The 19,437-nt window shown below is 49.8% G+C and overlaps 1 protein-coding gene across 4 annotated transcripts in view; it reads right to left on the bottom strand.

The window, feature by feature from the left end:
* Positions 1–2,292: 2,292 nt before the first annotated feature.
* The window catches only part of LOC144943412 (epidermal growth factor receptor-like), an 88,202-nt gene continuing 71,057 nt past the window's right edge, over positions 2,293–19,437 (bottom strand). For 2 of the 4 annotated variants that reach the window (XM_078870793.1, XM_078870796.1), the window contains exons 15-28: positions 18,850–19,007; positions 17,652–17,717; positions 16,951–17,092; positions 15,391–15,510; positions 14,311–14,409; positions 12,330–12,515; positions 11,992–12,147; positions 11,607–11,682; positions 10,924–11,070; positions 10,060–10,157; positions 8,451–8,606; positions 7,957–8,001; positions 6,671–7,100; positions 2,293–5,420 (exon numbers count right to left, since the gene is read on the bottom strand). In XM_078870793.1, the coding sequence (XP_078726919.1) occupies positions 4,939–5,420; positions 6,671–7,100; positions 7,957–8,001; positions 8,451–8,606; positions 10,060–10,157; positions 10,924–11,070; positions 11,607–11,682; positions 11,992–12,147; positions 12,330–12,515; positions 14,311–14,409; positions 15,391–15,510; positions 16,951–17,092; positions 17,652–17,717; positions 18,850–19,007 (2,361 nt within the window). In that variant the 3' untranslated portion in view covers positions 2,293–4,938. Of the gene's footprint in view, positions 5,421–6,670; positions 7,101–7,956; positions 8,002–8,450; positions 8,607–10,059; positions 10,158–10,923; positions 11,071–11,606; positions 11,683–11,991; positions 12,148–12,329; positions 12,516–14,310; positions 14,410–15,390; positions 15,511–16,950; positions 17,093–17,651; positions 17,718–17,809; positions 17,864–18,849; positions 19,008–19,437 lie in introns of all 4 variants that reach the window. The other 2 variants (XM_078870794.1, XM_078870795.1) reach the window with 2 other exon arrangements.

Raw genomic sequence — 19,437 nt, 5'->3', positions numbered from 1 at the left:
CGCGTGGTGGGTGGCACGCTTGGTGGGTGGCACGGGTGGTGGGTGGCACGCTTGGTGGGTGGCACGCTTGGTGGGTGGCACGGGTGGTGGGTGGCACGGGTGGTGGGTGGCACGCTTGGTGGGTGGCACGGGTGGTGGGTGGCACGCTTGGTGGCACGCGTGGTGGGTGGCAATGGCCCTTCTACACAGCACATACTATTCCTCTGCACCGTACTGTACTGTATTTTCCATTCCATTTAAGTCCATGACTACCGATCACTTTAAACTGGATAAGTGGGTTGGCCAGACAGAGGTACATCCATGAATGATTGAGACCATTGGTGTGGAGTTTTAAGCGTTATGCCCTCGTATGCATCCTAGTTTCTGTTATGCCCCCACCTCCCCGACACATTCAGCAATCAGCACTGACCAGGGCGGTGAAGTATGGTCAAATAATCCAGCAGTGGATTGACAAGGTGGGCTGGACACATGCACGTTGCATACAGGGCCTCGAGGTCTCAACCAAGTAGACATAGTCATACAAAACAGAGCATGCTGCAGACAGCACGCACCCGTCGTTCGCACCCAGAGGGCACTACATCCTCACCACATGCTCGGGGTGTGTGGGCAGGAGATCTGGATTTGGGTTGGCAGTGGGGGGAGGGGGCAGAGGATGAGGAGTTGTTCTTGTGGGGGACTGCCCCCCTCGATGATGAACCCCACCTGGCTCCACTTCCATTGCAAAGTGAGCTCCTTTGTGTCGGCTCCGTTCTTGCTGAATCGCGTTCATTGTGGGCAGCCGGGCCCTATTGTTGTCGCTATTTGCGGATCAAACAGCCGTGAAGCGGTAACTGGGCCGGGCTGTTTGCCAGATTTCGCGGCTGCCAACTTCTCCCCACATTTGTCACATTTCCAGGAAGGTGAATTCGGTGAATGCGCGGCGGTGGCGATCACGCGGCGCCGAATCTCGAGAGCAGTGCCCACCGTGCGGTGCAGACCTTGACACGTGGCTGCTGGTGGCTCCGTGGAGGCCCAACTCAAGACACCCTGGCATTGTCGCGCCACACCTCCAACTGATTTTGTTAGATTTTTCGATTTAAAGCTTTCGTGACTGCAGGGATTCATCTTCTTGGTTCTTTCGGTAAAGTCACGTAGAAGGGAAATAATAAAAATTAAACATAAAATACAATTCTCACGACGTTTTGGCCGCAACGCAAGCAGCCGTCCTCAGGTGAGGAACAGGTCTGTCGGAAAGACATCGTCTGATTTTGTTAGGTTTTACCAAAGCCAAACTTTTTTTTTATGCAGCTCGTAACAACTATCTTTTTGGAAATCCTCCGGATGACTTTGTTAAAGGCTGGCAGGCACCGCTTGATATGAACGAATATTTTTGGGTTGTAGGTCGCACATATTATTTTTGATGATCATCATCAGCCATGGTCAAGACACTGCTGGATGAAGGCCTCCCCAAGTCTCCGTCGATCCCGTGATGGCAGCTGTACAGGCCCAATAACGAGCTCCATAGAGATCAGGGATTGGCTCAGCGTGGCCTCACAGACCGAGCGAGTCCAGTGACCCACTTACACGCCTCAAAGTCTGCACCGCGTGCTTAGTTATTATCACAGCCTGCAGTGGGACTAGTCTCGCTGTCAATAAACACGAGTTAATGATTGAATGAATAAACCATTAAAACACACAGACACAAAACACAGACTCCACACGCGCCATACTTGGATACATCTTCAGCCTGCACGGCTGGCGAACGCGGTGACGTGGTCAGGAACGCCTGGTCGCCTTTGTCTCCCCAGTGCAGATGTTACACATTGCACCGGGTACTTATTTAAGGCTCAGTCGACCTAAGAGAGGTCCATTGCTAATTCAGCTGTTCAGTAATGTAAGCAGTGGCCAGGAATCGGGCCCAAGTCGCAGCATGCCAAAATAAAGTGGAAGACGCTAGTTGTGTCCGTGGATAAAGTTTGACATTCGATACAGACGTCTGTACCGTGTCTCCAGCTGAATTGAGTTTATTGGGGGTTTTAAGGAATTGTGAAAACGTTTGCAGACGCCAATTACAACCTCGGATTTATCACTTCACTTTTGACGGAAATGTTATTTTCAGAAACAATGACGAATGAGCACATCTTGTTCTTTCACGTGCAGGTATTTTTGGATTTGAGAGCTGTATTGAACCAAGCGAGCCATCAAGACACCAATGACTCCACGGCTTCTGTTCACGAGACTTGTCTGACAAATGGTCATGAGCACAATCATCAACTGACACATTTTATAAATCAGTGGCATTGACCGAAAATGTAATATTCCACTGCTTTATTGCTTCTTCAGCAAACATTACACATAAAATGTACACCAACCTAAATGAATGCCAACACAGGTCAACATATTTAGCATTAAAGGAAAAGAGCTAATGCCTTACCATCGGTATGCCCTCGACAGCATCTCTATGTACGCAACATAGTTTTTGACACAAAATAAACCAGATAATATTTTCTAAGTGAGTGAAGTTTAAATGTAATCATTTAATTGTTCAGCAATGTACAGTGATTTAAAAAATAAAACTCTATCAGCTATAAGAGGTGTAATTTTGGAAAGAACCGACATGTGCTCATGTGCTTTAAACATTATAAACATTGTACAAAAAAATCCCCACCCAGAGAGTAGACAACTTATCGGGGCCTGCAGCATTACAATTCGCAAGGTACAAGGTTTCACAGTATAGCGTACTCCTGTAGGCCATAAGCTTGTGTGAGCCAACGGTCCAACACATATGAGCAAAACAAAATCGACACATGAGAAATGTCACGCCGATGGGAATTTTAAGAGACAAAAGTGGTGGAATTGTTGCTGGATACATTCGGGTTCACTGCAAGAGCCATGGGGATACTTGAGCAATTGCCTCTCCTCGGAGCTCGGGGAGTGGCACGCGGTGATAAGGGCATCCCAAAATACTTGCACCGTCGCTCGATACAGGACACACTATTCCCAGAAAGCTTAGGACTGCTTTCCTTTATTAACACACAGAATTTGCCAGCAAAGTTAAGTTCTAAAGTGCATTTTTCAATGAGGGCTTCGGAATTCATACTCTTGGACTTCACACTATTCGTTGCCTCGTGCTAAGGGGGGCTTCTGTGTTGGCGAAACGTTGCCTGTCCTGGTCGGTGCAACGGACGTTCGGCATCTACGCGTTTCTGTGGTTGGTGAAAGGAAGCTGCCATTTGGCCTTTCTTTGTCCGAGTCGAATCTTTATTCATCTAAATTAGCGTTTTAGCCAAACAATTATGAACGTGATGTGAATCCATGTATTTAAGTATCAACGAGCGTATGCGTTAAATGAAATATGATTGTTTAAACTAAAATAACAGTTATTGTACAGCATAATGGTGGAGTTAAATGTTGACGTACTATGCTGCAACACTTCTAAAACCAACGACAACATTTTTTTGTTTTTCTCACAAACATACATTATATTCCATTATACAGAGCCTTGCCTCTAAGCTGCACTTTGATATCAGTATGAAATTACAATCTGTAAAGTGGCTTTTATCGTACCAATATTTACACAAAATATTTATGTACAGTACACTATAAACTCGGCAGATAAACTCGGTGTCCTGCACTTTTAGAAAAAGACTAAAACACCAAACATAAATGAGATAGCAAAATCATTACAATGCGCTGGGATGGTCAGCAAGTGGATGTTTTCCAAGGTTGTGAGTTCATGACTGCTCTTCTGTACACACAGATTTTGCAAAGATAAACATTTTTCTTGTTAGCTGCAATTACATTTTTCATACGAAGCAAATATCAGCGAAACACCCTTTCACAATCAAAGACAGTGGTGTTTCCCCCAAAAGTCACCGAAACCACAGATGTGGATTACAATGTATAAACCGTGTCTATATCAAATAAAAATATACAGTCTTCCATTAAATATATACAAGTGACTAGCTACAACACAAGTTGAGTAATTCTGCCAAGAGCAAGACAGTAGTTCATTAGTGTTAATATTGACATACCCGAAGAGTGTTGAAAGCTGCAGCGCTGTCTTGATTTGAAGCTTGTAGTGCTGTGCTTTTCAGTAGTGAGATAATGCGAAGCGAATCTACACATTGCTTAGTACCACGGAGACCATCATACATACCACATTGTTTTATTGCTTCGGTATATCTAATAGTGTTAAAAAATAAACAATTCAATACGGTATAAAAACACGAAAAATATACAGCTCTTATAGCTTTTTTCCATTACTGTGTGCGATTCATTTGTAATTACCATGCTTTCAAATACATTAAAAATGTTGTGAACGAGTTCCTTTTGGGCCAGATTCACGTTGAGAAGAAACGGCTGAAACGCAACTGTGCATTGGCAATCGCCCCCATTTGCTGGTCATGGGAGACATCGGTACGTGTTAGCCAAAAACACTAGCTGAAAGGAAAAGGTTCGGCGAGATGTAAATCCGGTCCCCTGTCGCATCACCGCGTGTCCACGGATTTACCATGGTACGGTGGGTTTTGTGATCTTACTGTGGAGTTATTGAGCCTTTTGCGATGCACACACCTGTGGCTCGTTGTGTGGATTGGTGACGAACAAGACTGTGAAACAAACGAGAACCTGTGGGGGCACGGTCCCCACGTGGTAGTCCCAAGAACCACGAGCACTTCTCCTACTTGCAAACAAAACCCGTTTCACCACGACCGCTCCTGCTGATGCCCCTGGCTCCGCCGTGTCACTGGGGGTTAGCGCTTCCCTTTTTTGCAGGTGTCATAAAAATCCGAGACGCCCTGGACAGGGGGGCGATCATTGACACGATACTCCACGGGGCTTTCTCCACTACAGTCCTCGGCTACTCGAGTCTGCCGGTGCAGCACACCGTGGCGTCGATGTCGCGTCACGCGGAGGGTGTTCCACGGCGCCTCATATCGCCGCATCCACCGGCGCGCGTCACACCATCGTGTCGGTGTGTCCGCTCCGCACCCCCGTCCCCAGGAGCGGCATCACCGCCAGCAGATACTCGGGATTGTCCATGGCGGCGGCCACGGGGCCTCCGCCGCCGATGATGCCGTCCACCGACTTCAAGTGGCCGTTGCGCCTGTCCCCGGACGGCGCGCAAATGTACTCGGGGTTGTCGAGCGACGTCTGGCGGCACAGCGACGAGTCCTCCAGGTACTCCTGGTTGTCGAAGGCCTGGCTGCTGAACGGCTGCGAGCTGCCGAGGGGCCCCAAGCCGGAGTCCGCGTCCGTGTCGCTGGACCGCGGCTCGAGGTACTCGGGGTTCTGGACGGTGTACGGCGCCGCGTGGCCGGCGACACTCGAGGCCGTGTTCACGTACTCGGCGTCCAAGTCATCGGCGGCCTGGTAGTTGATGTACTCGGGGTTGGAGAGCGCGAGCGGGTCCTGCAGCCTGTTGATGGGGTTCATGTACTCTACACAGGGGGGCGGGGGGGGCGATGCGCCAAAGGAGAAAAGTCGTGCTCATTAATTAATCACGGACCAACGAACGCATAGTAACTGGACTCTTACTCTTCAACGTCGTTTAAGCGACACTTTCACACTGAGGGCGGCAGGGTGGCGCAGTGGTAAGGCTTGCGCCTCGTAGCAAGGAGGCACTGGGTTGGAATCCTGACTCGGGTGCATTTCTGTGCAGAGTTTGTATGTTCTCACTCTGTTCTGCAAGGGTTTCATCCGGGTTAAAAACATGAAATGTCATTGGTGTTTGTCAAACATTCCAATTTAGCAGGACCCTCCTGAAAAAGTCTTCAGGTTCAGTGTGGCTTTCCTTGATAAGCATTAGTATCTTTATTCCGCACTGATGGTTTGGCAGACGTTACACTAATTACATGTCCAGTGTTGGCAGTGGATAGATATTGGCGGCCACAATAGGCAGAGGATGTCCCTGCACCTGCACAGGATGTTCTTCTTTCTACATTTAGCCAATTTATATTTGAATTTATTTCCATTGGGAAACGCCAGGAGAAAACAAACACATGTCACGGGACAACACTTTGCTTGTCTTTGAAAGTGTTGTGTTTTCCCCAAATTATATCCCAGTTGTGTTGTGCCACGAGACTATCGCCCTGTTAGAGACCGGTCTGCGGAAGGAGACATCACGGAACTACTATTGAGCTCCATTCAAGTGACCTCTGGTCTACACAGTCAGCGGCAATACTTTCCCCACCTGCCCTGCTACTACCTGACAGTCGAACCATTCTTTTTAATTCTCAAGAGCTATAAAATTCGCCAAATTAAATGCAGAACTAAATTTTACGTGATGTTCTATTTTTATTTGTACAGTCACTGGATATTGGATATAAACTCACTACACCTGAGAAGTCGGTTTTAATATCCGGACAGCTGTCTGGATGTGAACCCAGGACCTCCGCAATGAAATTGAAGCACTCTCTGACCTGTGTACCACCCGGTCACCTCAAAGACAACACTTCTAGAAACAATATTCTCTCATCCCCGCATGTTAAGGGACAGTCCCATCCTAACCCTACTAAAATGTGTTTTCAAAAAGAAAATGCACTACATGCCGACAGGTCAGGAAACTCCGATTCGCACGGTTGGCTACGTACTGTGGCGAAAGAAGTTCAACATACATACATGAACTACTTGCTATGCCGCCTACAACTTATACAGGCGGCACCACCTCTATGCCCCACGCCAAGCTCACCGGGATTGTCCAGGTTCTGCGGGCGGCTTTGGAAGTTCAGATCGTCGCCGGTTCCGTCGTCCGTGTCATCGTCGTCACCACCGCCGCCGCCGCCATCGCTCGCGGGCGCCGATGGCCCCGTGGGGTCGCTGCTGTAGCGGTGCCGCATGCTGTTCTTGTGCAACCTCGGCTGCGACGCCTTCCCGTCCACGCACGTGCCGCCAATGGGGATCTCCCCCGAGCCGCCGCTGCCGTAGCCACCGGCACCTCCGACGAACACGTCCGCCGCGGAGCCACCGGCGGTGGCGTTGGCACTGCCGCCGGCGCCGCTGCCGGGGTAGTGGGCGTGCGCGCCATCCGACTGGCGCGAGATGCTGCGGCTCAAGAGCGACGGCATGCGCGGGGCCGCGGCGCCGTGCTCGGAGCCGAACTCCGAGTCCGGGTCCGACGTCTGCACCACGGTGGAGGATGATGCACGCAAAAAGACAAGTACGGAAAAAAACATCATGCATGCGCGTGGAGTCTGCAACGCTCCTAGGGAGCCAACGCGATGCCCGGTCACCTTTGTCTTTGCAGAACGCACCACATCACTAGGTTCTCATTTAAGGCTGAGTCGACCGAGGAGAGGCCCGGGGACCAGTTCAGAGATCAGTCACCACTCATGTTAGTCGTGGTTGGGAATTGAACTTGGTTAAACAGTTTCGCAGTGCTCTGTGCTAACCACTGCGTCACATATGTATGCGTGTGCATTACATACTAAGACAAATATCCCCGTATACCCTAAACAGACTGTTGGGGCAAGTTCTGTTAGCGAACACCTATGAAGGTCGGCACGGCACAAGAGGGGGTGGTGGGTGGCTAGCACCACGTCCGGTCGCCTTTGTCTCCCGAGTGGTAAAGTTTACACACCGCACAGGTACTCATTTGAGGCCGAGTCGACCTAAGGGAGGACCATGATCGGTTCAGATAATAGTCACTTGTGTTGGCCGTGAGCGGGAATCGAACTCGGATCGCTGGGTTTGTAGCGCGACGCGCTACCCGCTCCCCATGACACACACATGATCAAAACGATGTTAACGAGTGCCGGCTTCCTTTGTCTATCAAGCGCTTATATTCACGCAACAATGCACTGGGTTATTTATTTAAGGTTGAGTTGACTTAAAGCAAGCCCAAGCCATGTTCATATTGCAATTGAAATACGAAATGAACCCGTATTTCCAGCACGACTGCAGAACACACACACACATGACAGTTCAATGCCACAGTTGTTGACAGCATTTTTTTATTTATAATATTCAGGCACTCACCCCAGTAATGCCTTGGCAGGGCAGTGTTGGGGAATTGCTTCCACTCTGTGGGCACAGGGGGCACAAATGACACATCCATTGCGGGATGTCCACATTGCTTGGCAATGTGATGAATTGTCCACCTCCCAACGTGACTCCACTTCGGCCAGGAGGTACACACAGAGCTAGGTTGTACAATGTATTCAGGAGTCATCGTCAGTATTATGTCACACGCATTGAGACACACGTAGATGACGCGGTGACACTGTGCTGGAATTGTTATCGACTGACGTCAATTGAAACGAGCGTGTTATCAGTCCCAATCCTGGCCACGCTTGGCCCCCACTCCAGCCCGACCAGGATATCTGGTTTAGTTCCGGTTCAGCAGGGCAAACGGCAGCAGCCAGGGTAAAAGCACCCGCATTGTAATGGCCCCACGCTAGCTTGGCTCAGGTATGCCAGTGGAAAAGAGGTTGGAGGGTGCGGGTGGGTGAGATGCGTTGAGGCGCGGTTACCGGGTCGATGGCTCCCGGCGGCGGCGGGCGGAGGGGGAATGGCGGCGGAGTGAGGTACTCCTCGGCGTCCACCATCTGGCTCATGTCGTCCTCCTCCATGAGGCTCTGCAGGAAGCGGCTGTCGTTGGGGCTCGGCAGCTTCATGCGCTCGTCGCCCTGGCGGAGGGGACAAAGTCGCAGAGGTCACTCGAAGGGATCTCTCACGGGAAGGGTTTTCTCGCGACGTGACACTGATAGCACAATTGAGATAAAACTTAGAGACAGAACTGAGGAGTGCCTTGGATTAGAGAACACGTGCAGGCTAGAGACATCATAGTGACCGTGAAGCAAGGTTCTGTGAACTTGGCAGGACACGTCGCTCGAAGCAATGACGGCTAGTGGGAGACTAACTACCAAGCGGTGGCCAAAGAACAGAAAGCGCCCAAGTGGACATCCACGGTGGAGAAGGAGTGACGCAATCGGCTCGCGTTGAGGTGCTGGGCCGATTGTTCCATCACGGGATCATGTAGGATGGCGGTCACTTGGGGAGGCCCTCATTCAGCAGCAGATTGACAGAAACCGCTGCACATCAGAATCAGAATATTTATTTCTACTGGAGGATGTTTACGCATTTTTTCAATTTACTCTGCAAGAGTCAACACAGGTAGACTCAACAAGGGGGGTGGGAACTTTGTTTGCATATTTTACAACATTCCTAGAGGCATGAGTAGGGGAAAAAAAGTCCACGGTTGATGCAACTCGTGATAACTCAAACGCAGTGTGCAATAACACACACCACACTGCCACAGCGCAAGCAGTGCGGACCGGCCTGTCTCTCGTAGGTTCACCTCGGGGCGTGTGTCCCCACATTCCCTTGCGTTGGCTGCTGTGGACTTTTTTTCTCGTGAACGATATGTATGTGTATGTATGCTGAACTTCTTTCGCACCGTACGTAGCCAACCGTGCGAATCGGAGGTGCAGGGGAATGACAACAAACTAAACACAAAACAAAATAACTTCTCCAGAATTTGTTCAGAACTGCCAACGCCGATCGTTGTTCCGCACCGCGAGACACTGGTGGGAGCACACTGGGCGTGCTGCCATTTTGTTTCGTTGCTGCCTTAATATACGGCCATTACTTTCTAATATTTTGAGCTGGTGGTCTAGAATCAGAATCTTTATACTGGAGGAATCCGAAGAGCATTAAAGCTCTTTTTCACAGATGTCCAGTCAGGGCGAGTCTGAAAGTTACAACAACAAACAATTAAAAAAATACAATGGGAGTGCAGAGTATAGGAAAGGTAAGAAAATCAGGAAAAAACTAACATTTGTATTTTACCAGGTAAAGCCCACTGAGCTATTTAGCTTATTTCTCAGACGCGACCTGGCCATAAATGACGATGTGGCTAACATGTGGACTTTAATAGCAGCAAATTCATCTCAACGCTCTCTTTTGAGTCGGTGACCTAGACAAGACTTAAAGCAATGTGGTGGTCACATGACATGCAGGCAAGGGACGGTGGGAGTCGTCCCTTCCTGCTGTTTGTTAGCGACACTCACATACCGCTTGTTTCCAAGCCTGCAAGACGAAGGGGACACATGATGGCGTGATGGCGTGGGGACCCCTCACCTGGATGACGAGGTAGCGCGTAGGGTCGCGTGCCATCTTGGAGAATTCCGCGGCGAGTTCCCGGAACTTAGGACGACTCTCCGCATCGATCATCCAGCCTGGCGGGACACAAACACACGGAGCGTCAAGCGACTGCACGCTGCTACATTTGTTTTTCACCAGGTGACATGCCCCAGCGGGAGCGCTTTCGCCGCTTGTTTCAGAGTTTTGAAGTTCTAATCCGACAGGCCGTCCTGGTTATTACTATGGATGTATTAGCCATATTAATACGGGAAATTGCTTGCCGGTCGTGGTCCAAAATTGTAAAATAAAAAACCTACAAATTACTCAATTGGGAATAACACAGAGCAATCATTGCCCCCGACTGGTAGACAAATGCCCACTCGCAGGCCAGGCACTGGAGCCACCTTGTGCTCCCGGGGCAGCTGCCACTGGGGATGCCCTCTCAATTGTTTGAGATGAGATGTAAGTCGCTTATCACGTATATAGTGCTCTGAGATGCCCTGCTGTAAAGGGTACTCTCAAAATGTAATAATTATCATATCATTATAATAATCATCAAATTAGGTTATTTAAAGCCATCTACCTGCTCTTGCGCACGTATTTTTATTTCTGTAATTTTGATTCCAATCCGCCTTAAATGCACTGCTCGAGGTACATACACTCTACTGTGTTTTACAATTTATTTAGTTTAGTACCTAAATCAAAATTCAACACCCAAACCCCCCCCCATCCCCCTCCCGGACCCCCAACAGCACAGGATGTGGAGGTGGGAAATATTCTCCAAAGCTGCATCCCAGACAGCTCCAGCTGGAACGGATCCCCGGCGAGGCAGGCGAAGCGATCGCGTCAGGCGCCACGTACATTTCACCATGATCATGTAGACGTCGATGGTGCAGATGGGCGGCTGGGTCAGCCGCTCTCCCTTCTCCAGCAGCTCGGGGATGTCCCGCGCCGGGACGCCGTCGTATGGCTTCCCGCCGAACGTCATGAGCTCCCACAGCGTGACCCCTGTGATGCGCCGGCAAGGGGGGTGGGGGGGGGAGCGGGGGACAGCGGCGAGGGACGTTACCGACGGAGGTGCTCGAGTTGCGACGTTGTGTCCCATCTCGGAGACGAAGCTGGGTCGGAGCGTGTCGAGTATGTGGAGGGGCGTGACCACGTCGCTGCACGTGCAGGCAGCGACGTGGTCACGACGACATAGCATCGATATACCGCTGCAGAGCTTGAGACTGCCGTCTCTGCTCAAATGCATGGGTTTTCTCTGGTGTTCAAATTTTACCCACAAAGCAAAACACTCATTACTAAAATTGACCCAACATCTCAATACAGGACCCTCCTGAATAAGAGTCTTGAGACTCGGTGAGGCTCTAAAGGGCAATGAAAGGGCATTATTCGTATACGCTATAAGGGGTGACAATGTGCTACAATCAAGAGAAGGGTCTGCAGTTTGTCTGTCGTCATCAAAGCCAGACAGACGGTGAACGTGACCTCCTGCTCAGCAGGAGGTGCCTGCGGGAAGCCAGGCAGGTGGCTGCGATGAGTACCGTAGCTCCACACGTCACTCTGATGGGTGAAGATCCTCTGCTGAATCGACTCCAATGCGAGCCACTTGATGGGAAGCTGTAGAAATCGAACACAGACAAAACAAGAGCACATGCTTCTCATCCAACTAAAACTATTAAAATTTGTTCGAACTTTGAAGTATGATTTTTGTTCGAAATGCTATGTGGAACAAAGGATTAATATAGCATTATTTGGGGGCACATTTGAATAAATCCTGCAGAATGTTTAACCTGAAGGTTGCCAGATTCATAACAGATATTTGGGTCAGGCCACACATTTGCGGAGCAGATCTGTGTCATCAAAACATTAGAGCAGCTCCGAGGAGATGAGCTGTGGGGATGGGAGTGGGGGGGGGCGGGAGCTCACCTTGCCCCCCTCGGAGTGATACTCGGTCTCATTGAGGTCCAGCAGCTTGGCGAGCCCAAAGTCGGTGATCTTGACGTGGTTTGGCGCTTTCACGAGCACGTTGCGAGCAGCCAGGTCCCGGTGGACCAGCCTCCGGTCCTCCAGGTAATTCATTCCCTGTCGTTCGTGCGCGGGGAACATTTTCACAAATACTGTTGTCAAAACTCCACTGGTTGGCGCTCCTGGTGGGGACGATGTTGAGATGCGCGGGGTTCTGAGGTTCGGGCATGTGCAGCAGCGCCTCTTGCAAACTAGGTGCTTTCCACGCCCCGGGCCGCGCGCGCACATGCTTCACTTGCCTTGGCAATCTGCACACACCAGTTGAGCAGGGGCTGGGAGCCGATCTTGTCAGTGTGCTCGCGCACGTAGTCGAGGAGGCAGCCGTACGGCATCAGCTGCGTCACAAGCTGCGTCGTCGAGCTCAGGCAGATGCCCAGCAGGCGCACCAGGTGCTGGTGGTCGATGCTCGCCATCACGTAGGCCTCCTGCACGCGGCGACACCGGCACATGTACGCCCAGAGTTCAACAGCCTGGCTATTGCGGGGCCACTGAATGTGTAATGTGCGCTACTGTAAAAAAAAAAAACATTGCCATTACGGAGCATCATACACGCAACTTGCACAGACCCTTTGTCAATCCACTGCTAGAGGAGTGTCTCTTCAAGCCATGTGTCCCATCCTGAACACAGTTCACCACACTGCTCATTTAGGGTTGATGAAGGTGGGGAGCACAGAAGTAGAGTACTCTGTGGTGGGCAGCAGTGGGCAGTTCACCAAAATCCATTGAAAAATGGTGATCTGTGTTAGCTTGGGGGGGCGCTCATAAAAGTTAATTAGAGACAGGTGAAGGCATGTGGGGATGTGACCGTGACATTTCACGAACAGATTCGAGTAGCTGCAGCTGTAACAACGTGTCCTGACACTCACAGGGTAATGTGTTACATTGATTGCATTGTACCAATTTTATTGGAGGGGTGACAAAAGGCAATAATAGATTAAGCAATTTTCCCAAACATTTTTACTTCCTACACGACTTGAACCTGACAGCCGGAGATTGTGGGTGCAACGTGCACGGAGAACCAGGCCGTGCTGGGCGCGAGGTGACGTTATCGGCGGCGGTGGAAGGCGTAGTCAACAAGACTTGCGTCGAGCGACGGGCCACGCAAGGGCCCACCCAGGAATGCGATCGTTACTCCGCAAGGTCGGAGCGCGCCAATGGCGTTAGCTCCCGTCTGCCACTCGTGGGCGACCTCACACAGCGCGACGTGAGCGGTGGCGACACAGACGTGGCAAACAAAAAATGTTCGCCTGCCCAAGCTTGAAAATAATAAATACCCCGGGGTCCAAAGCAGTCAACTGTTTACCAGCAAGGAATAATTAAGTGGCATGCGTTATCAGATATAAAAGAAACTATATGATCATAAACAAAGCTGCCACTTGCACAGACTGTGCGCACATACGCGCAGACGTGCGCACGCAAGCCAAGGCCGCCGAGCGTTCCGACAGGTAACACAGGTAACAGAGGTAGCACAGGCAACACAGGTGAAGTTCCGATCGTGCTGTAGCCGATGAGATCAACTCCCCCTGGTGGAAGGCGGAGGGCTGGTGCGATTCAATGCAAGGCCATTACCATTTAAAAAAAGAAAATGTGTTTATCTCAAAGTACAAAACAATAACCAGCTTTTAAACAGAATCAACAGTGCGCACCTCTGATGATGTAAAGTACACAATCCACTGGAATCCAACACATCCTTTGACAGTGTTGGATTTTTGTACGGGGGGGAGAAGGGCAAAGGACAGGGAAAGTGGGGGGGGGGGGGGCGCAATGTGGAGGGGTGGTCGTGTTCCTAGAGCGCGAGTATGGGCAGGAAGAGCAACAGGGCCACTCCCGGTGACGATGTGTCGGCCGAGCTTTCAGGATTCGTGCCCCAGGCTTTTGTGGTCGTCGTCGTCGTCGCGCGGTGCCACCGTCCTCGCAGAGACGTTGTGCGTCGCCCGCAGGCAGGCCGCTGTGCGTGTCGCCTCTCCGTTTTTTGTTGTTTTTACTTCACCTGCACCGTGTCTCTCCGCGGCACCTCGAGAAAAGTCGCCTCTGTGTTTTAGCCGCAGACTGTGAAATGAAACTTGAACGCATCGGGCCCTATCTCGGCAGCGCGGTCTGGTTTCGCATGACCTCCACTGGCTGCCAGCATGACTCGGTGGCCGCCAGCATGACTTGACCGCCGAGAGGCTGCGGTAGAATTGCCGATGGTTCTCGATGCTGGCGCCGTCGCATACTCACATCCAAGATCTCCTTGTTGGCGCGTGGCGAGGTGTCTTCACGCAAAACCTTGATCGCCACAGGGATTTTCACCGTTTCTCCTTCTGGGGTCCAGATTCCCTTTGGAATAAATTGATTATAGAGAATTATTGACGTAAAAAAAGGCAGTAGTGTGGCATCACCTTGCCAGTAAACCTCATCTGCTGATTTACTTAGCACTGTAAGAATGGTTTTCAAGCAGCCCATTATTACAAAGCCCACAAATTACATAACATAGATTTTTATGTTATGTAATTTACTGATGACATTTTATTTACAGCGTGAAATATACGGAATACATTTATACTCAAAATGTCCAAAATAAACATTATTTGTTGAATTTCTTTTGCACTGTATTCAGCCAACCGTGCTAATCGAAGGTGCGGGGGAAGGACAACAAACGAAACACAAAAGCAGTTCTAAAGAAATTAGTTTTCAACATACCGACGACAGAGAACATGCAACAAAACTATGAATGAAGAGCGGAAATTAAAAAATTTGGAATTCTGAATCATAAAATTCAAGATTAAGAAATGGATTACAAAAATAAAGCGCAAGTGAGAATGTCAGCAAGCAAGCTTAAGAGTGAGCATTTGGTTGAATTAATATGTGACTCAGTAAATTAGTAAGCAATTGAGTGGGTAAATGAACAAGTGGCTATGTGAATGAGTGACTTAGCAATTGAGAAGGGAAGTAATTGAGTGAGCAAATGAGTGAGCGAGTGAACAAGAGATTACATGAATGAGTAAACAGTTGCGTCAGTGAGAGGGTGAGCGAGCAAGGGAGTGAATAATGATTGAGCGAGCAGTGAATAAGCGATTGCGTGAATGAGTAACTTAGTGAAATGTAGAGTGAGCGACGAAGCAACCAAGTGACTGAATAAGTGAGCAGAGGAGATATCGAGTGAGAGATTGACGTCGTGAGTGCACAGGTGAGTAAGAAAACAAACACTCCGTGAGTGCGAGTGAGCTGGCGAGAGCGAGCCGGCGAGAGCGAGCCGGCGAGAGTGAGCGAGCGAGCGACCGCTTCAGAGACCGAGCGATGGCGCCGTACTGCACACACCTTGTAGACGGTGCCGAAGGCGCCCGAGCCGAGCACCTTGCCACGCCGGAGCTCCGTCTCCTTGAGGATGTGCAGCTGCGCCTGGTTTGGGGTCATGCCGCTCGGCGTGAGTGGCTCCAGCTGTGGGGGGACACCGCGGGTGAGCGGCACGCAGAGCGACGGTGGCGGCGTGTCCGTTGGTGTTTGCGGCAGAGCTACGTTGCGCACGAATCCCCTCTGTGTATTGCGCGCGTAAGTTGAAATTGCAGTAGCTCCTTTGTGTTCTGTTGTGGGTTTTTAAACGCATTGCATTTTATATAGATTGCAATGTTGGTAATGATGATTATGATGGTCACATGGAAAATGCAGAGAATTACAAAACTGATGCGAACAATGATAGTAGTTGTAGTGGTGATGGTGATGATGGTGACAAAGATAATAACCACAAAACTATAAACAATTTTTTTTTTCCCAAGTAAGGCCCACTGAGCTGTATAGCTCTTTTTCATAAGTGACTTGGCCACAATCGATAGCTCAACAAAGTAGCTTATCATGTGGACATTTATAGCAGCCAAATACTCTAAATGCATGCTTCTAAACGTGGAGGGAATAACCGGAGGACCCGGAGAGAAATCCATGCGACCACGGGAAGAACAACATGCAAACTCCAAATCTACAGCAGCAGGCGTCAGGGTTGGGATCGAACCCATGGCCTCCTGCACACCAGGCGAGGTAGTCAACATCTCTGAGCCACCGTGGCGCCCAAGTCTGTCCTGAACAATGACGTCGAGTGCTCACCACCATCTCTTGGGAGCTCTCACCCTTCCCTTGTGCCCTCCTCTTCCTCCCCTTCTCCAATCTCCACCCATCCCCTTCCTTTTAACCAATCCCTCTAATCCCCTTCTAACAGCCTGAATGGACCCCTTGCCTTTTTAAATCCTTTATATTAAGTTCACTTGCTTGCTTGCTTACGACCGTGCAAATCTTTCGGTCGTTTTTTAACCCACTTCCCGTGATCCAATCGAGCTGACATTTTGCACACAGACTCGTTGTGCGTGACAATTTATTTTCGTGAAAATTTTTTTCCTAAATTTTACACTTTTTAGGAAAAACTAAATTATATTTAATTACCAATTGCTTAATGGTGGCAGGCAATCATCTGACCCATAGGTGGCAGCCATCTCAAGCCAGAGGACGAGAGGACTCTAGCCGCCACGCATATAAAGGATTTATAGTGAAAAACTTTGTTTTTACGGGTTAATTTTTTCAAATATCTCTGTCTTCTCCCTTTCAAATCTTCCAACCAACCACCATCGAGCAGGCCACGTCTCCTTATGCAGTAGCGCCCCCTCGTGGCGGTTATGGTGTTCACGATATCCATGTCACAAAGACGCTATCCAAGGATGTCCTTACATATGTATGTTGAACTTATTTCGCACCGTATGTAGCCAACCGTGCTAATCGCACTGCTGCTAAGACTGATAGCGGTTGTTGACAAGATGATAATAATGACGACGACGATGATGGCGACAACGATAACAGCAACGACGAGTGGCTATGAACCTGCGACAGGCACGCTACCTCTCGCTCGATCGCGTATCGCCGCAGCGTTTTCTTGCGCTTCTGGTTGCTGGAGCGCTTGTAGAGCAAAACGCCCAGAGTGAGAACCACCACCATACAGAGGCTCCCCACCACGGCCGCCAGCACGACGGGCGTCTTGCTGCTGCACAGCGTAAAAAACACACGAGCGGGTGGTCACGCATCATCCCCGCAGAGGCCAGGCCAGTGCCGGATTGTCCTCGTAGCAAAAGTAGCTACACAAATAGCTACTTGTGTAGTAGCTACGGGCCCCGCACTGAATGCTTTCAAGCTATCAATTCCGGTTCAGTGATTTTGCACTTGCTCTATACTATAGTACTATACTGCCTTCAACTTTGGTGTTGAAGGTTAGCGATTTGTTGTATTATCTGGCTGTATCACAAATGAAAAAATACAATTACTTTACGATGCAAGTAAAAAACTTTGTGTTTTAATATTTGCGTGTGTTTTTTTATTGAGGGTCCCTTTATAACATATGCTACAGGCCCCGCACTAGTTTAATCCGGCACTGGGCCCGGCCCAACTTCGGAAAAACCAGCTGCCGACTCGCTGGATTGTGCGTCACGCTGTAACAATGTTTCTTTGACTGAAAGCTGAAAATTGGCGGTACAAACAGAGCAACAAAAATAAATCGGTAATGAAGTGGACACGTGGAACATTGATGAGACAGGAGATGTGTTTACCTAGTTGGGCTGCTTGAACTTTCGCTCCATGGAAAAACGCAGTCGACAGGCAAAGGCCCTTTGCACCTGAACCCCCGCATTTAAAAAGACGCCGCACACACGCACACACGCACACACGCACGCACGCACACAAAGGCAAAAGACAGTGGTTACGGTACCTATTTTGACGGGTCGGAATTCCGTTGCAGTCTTCCAAGAGTGGCCCATCGCACCTGGGTGTCAGCGTCCACGTTGGAGGAAGAAGGTTTAACAGCCGGAATTAGACCGTGTGTCGGCCGGGAATTTCAAACTGTGGCACGTTCACATATGCCGGGTGGACGGCATCAATGATAAAAACTTAGCGAAGCTCCGAGCCACAGCGAGCGTGTCGCACCGGTGACGCACGCGTGCATCGGCACACCGTGCGTCGTTCAGCGAAACCTCCCAACGGTGCGGCACTTCCGCCAAGGAGCCTTACTGAGGGGAGGATAACTTGAGAATGAACGTGCGTTTAGAGTATTTGACTGTTATAAATTTCCACGTGATAAGCCGCTTCATTGAGCTATCATTTGTGGCCAGATCGTTTCTGAAAGAGAGAGATATAGCTCAGTGGGCCTTACCTGATCAAATAAAAAATTGTTTCGTTTTCAGTTTCACTTGTCTCGAAAGGAAATTCTGGGCATGGCAGGGCATGCTTGAGAAACGCTGGACTAATAATTTCTCCACCGAAAATGCCCCATCTAGTAAATCTGAAGAACTGTGAGATTTTCTGCGCTCAGGCATAATGAGTCATACTTTGTGAAACAAGAGTGTTTGTTGTATTTATGTTGTTTGCAGAAAAAAATCCCACGAGTGAAACTGAGTTTTGCTCAGTATTTTTACAACGTTTAGGGAAACAATGCAACACAAACCAAGCCAGCATATAAACGAAAAATTGTCCCACAGTGACTAATTATGAGCACATATTTTTTCTCGAGATAAAATACGAGCAAAAACCACGATGAGGAAAACGCGGTTTTAAATGACATCCTCAATCCGATTTAGCGGCATCTACGCAGCATGTCCACGAGCATTTCACGCAACGTCCCTCACCCTCAGCATTTTGGAATTGAAACACCGAAGTGAATATGCCATGAAAGGATGAGCTTTAATTGCACGTAATTTGGATCCTGCCCATCGCTGGCCTGCACGCGCACGTGGGCGCCGTGCTGCCGCTCACCCGTGCGTGCAGTTGGGGTGGCACGGCATGCAGGCGTTGTGGGCGTCGGGGAACTTGAAGATGAGAGCTCCGTGCTCCGTGTTCTGACCCGAGGGACACTTGTCCACGCAGTAGGGGCCGTCCTTGAAGTGGCGGCAGCGCGTGCACTTGTCGGACGTCTGCGGCTCGCCATCGAAGGCGCACGCGCAAAGACACACGCCGCCCACGTAAGGCCCAAGTAGACCGTTCAAGTGCTGTTAGTGAGCACCTATTATGGCTGGCACGGCGCACAACGGGATGGTGTGACCAGGACGACTGGTGTGCCTTTGTCTCCCCAGTGATCATTGTTACACATTGTGCCAGTTACTCGTTTAAGGGTGAATCGATCTCGGGGTGGCACAGGGAAAGTTCTGATACCGATTGCTGCTGATGTTACCCTTCACTGGAGATTAAACTCTCGTCGCCAGGTTCATCACGCAGTTTGCTAACCACCACCACACCCTCTTGCTCCCCCTCTCTACACAACCCCCCACACACAAGGAAACAACTCATTTAAGGGTGAGGTGAGTTAGGTAAGACCCTGAACAGGGTCAATTAAGACAGCCACTG

This window comes from Lampetra fluviatilis, chromosome 31 (assembly GCF_964198595.1).
Source record: "Lampetra fluviatilis chromosome 31, kcLamFluv1.1, whole genome shotgun sequence".
NCBI classification, from domain to species: domain Eukaryota; kingdom Metazoa; phylum Chordata; class Hyperoartia; order Petromyzontiformes; family Petromyzontidae; genus Lampetra; species Lampetra fluviatilis.
The sequence above is the reverse complement of the archived record's forward strand: the minus strand, read 5'-3'. Positions and strand labels throughout refer to the sequence as shown.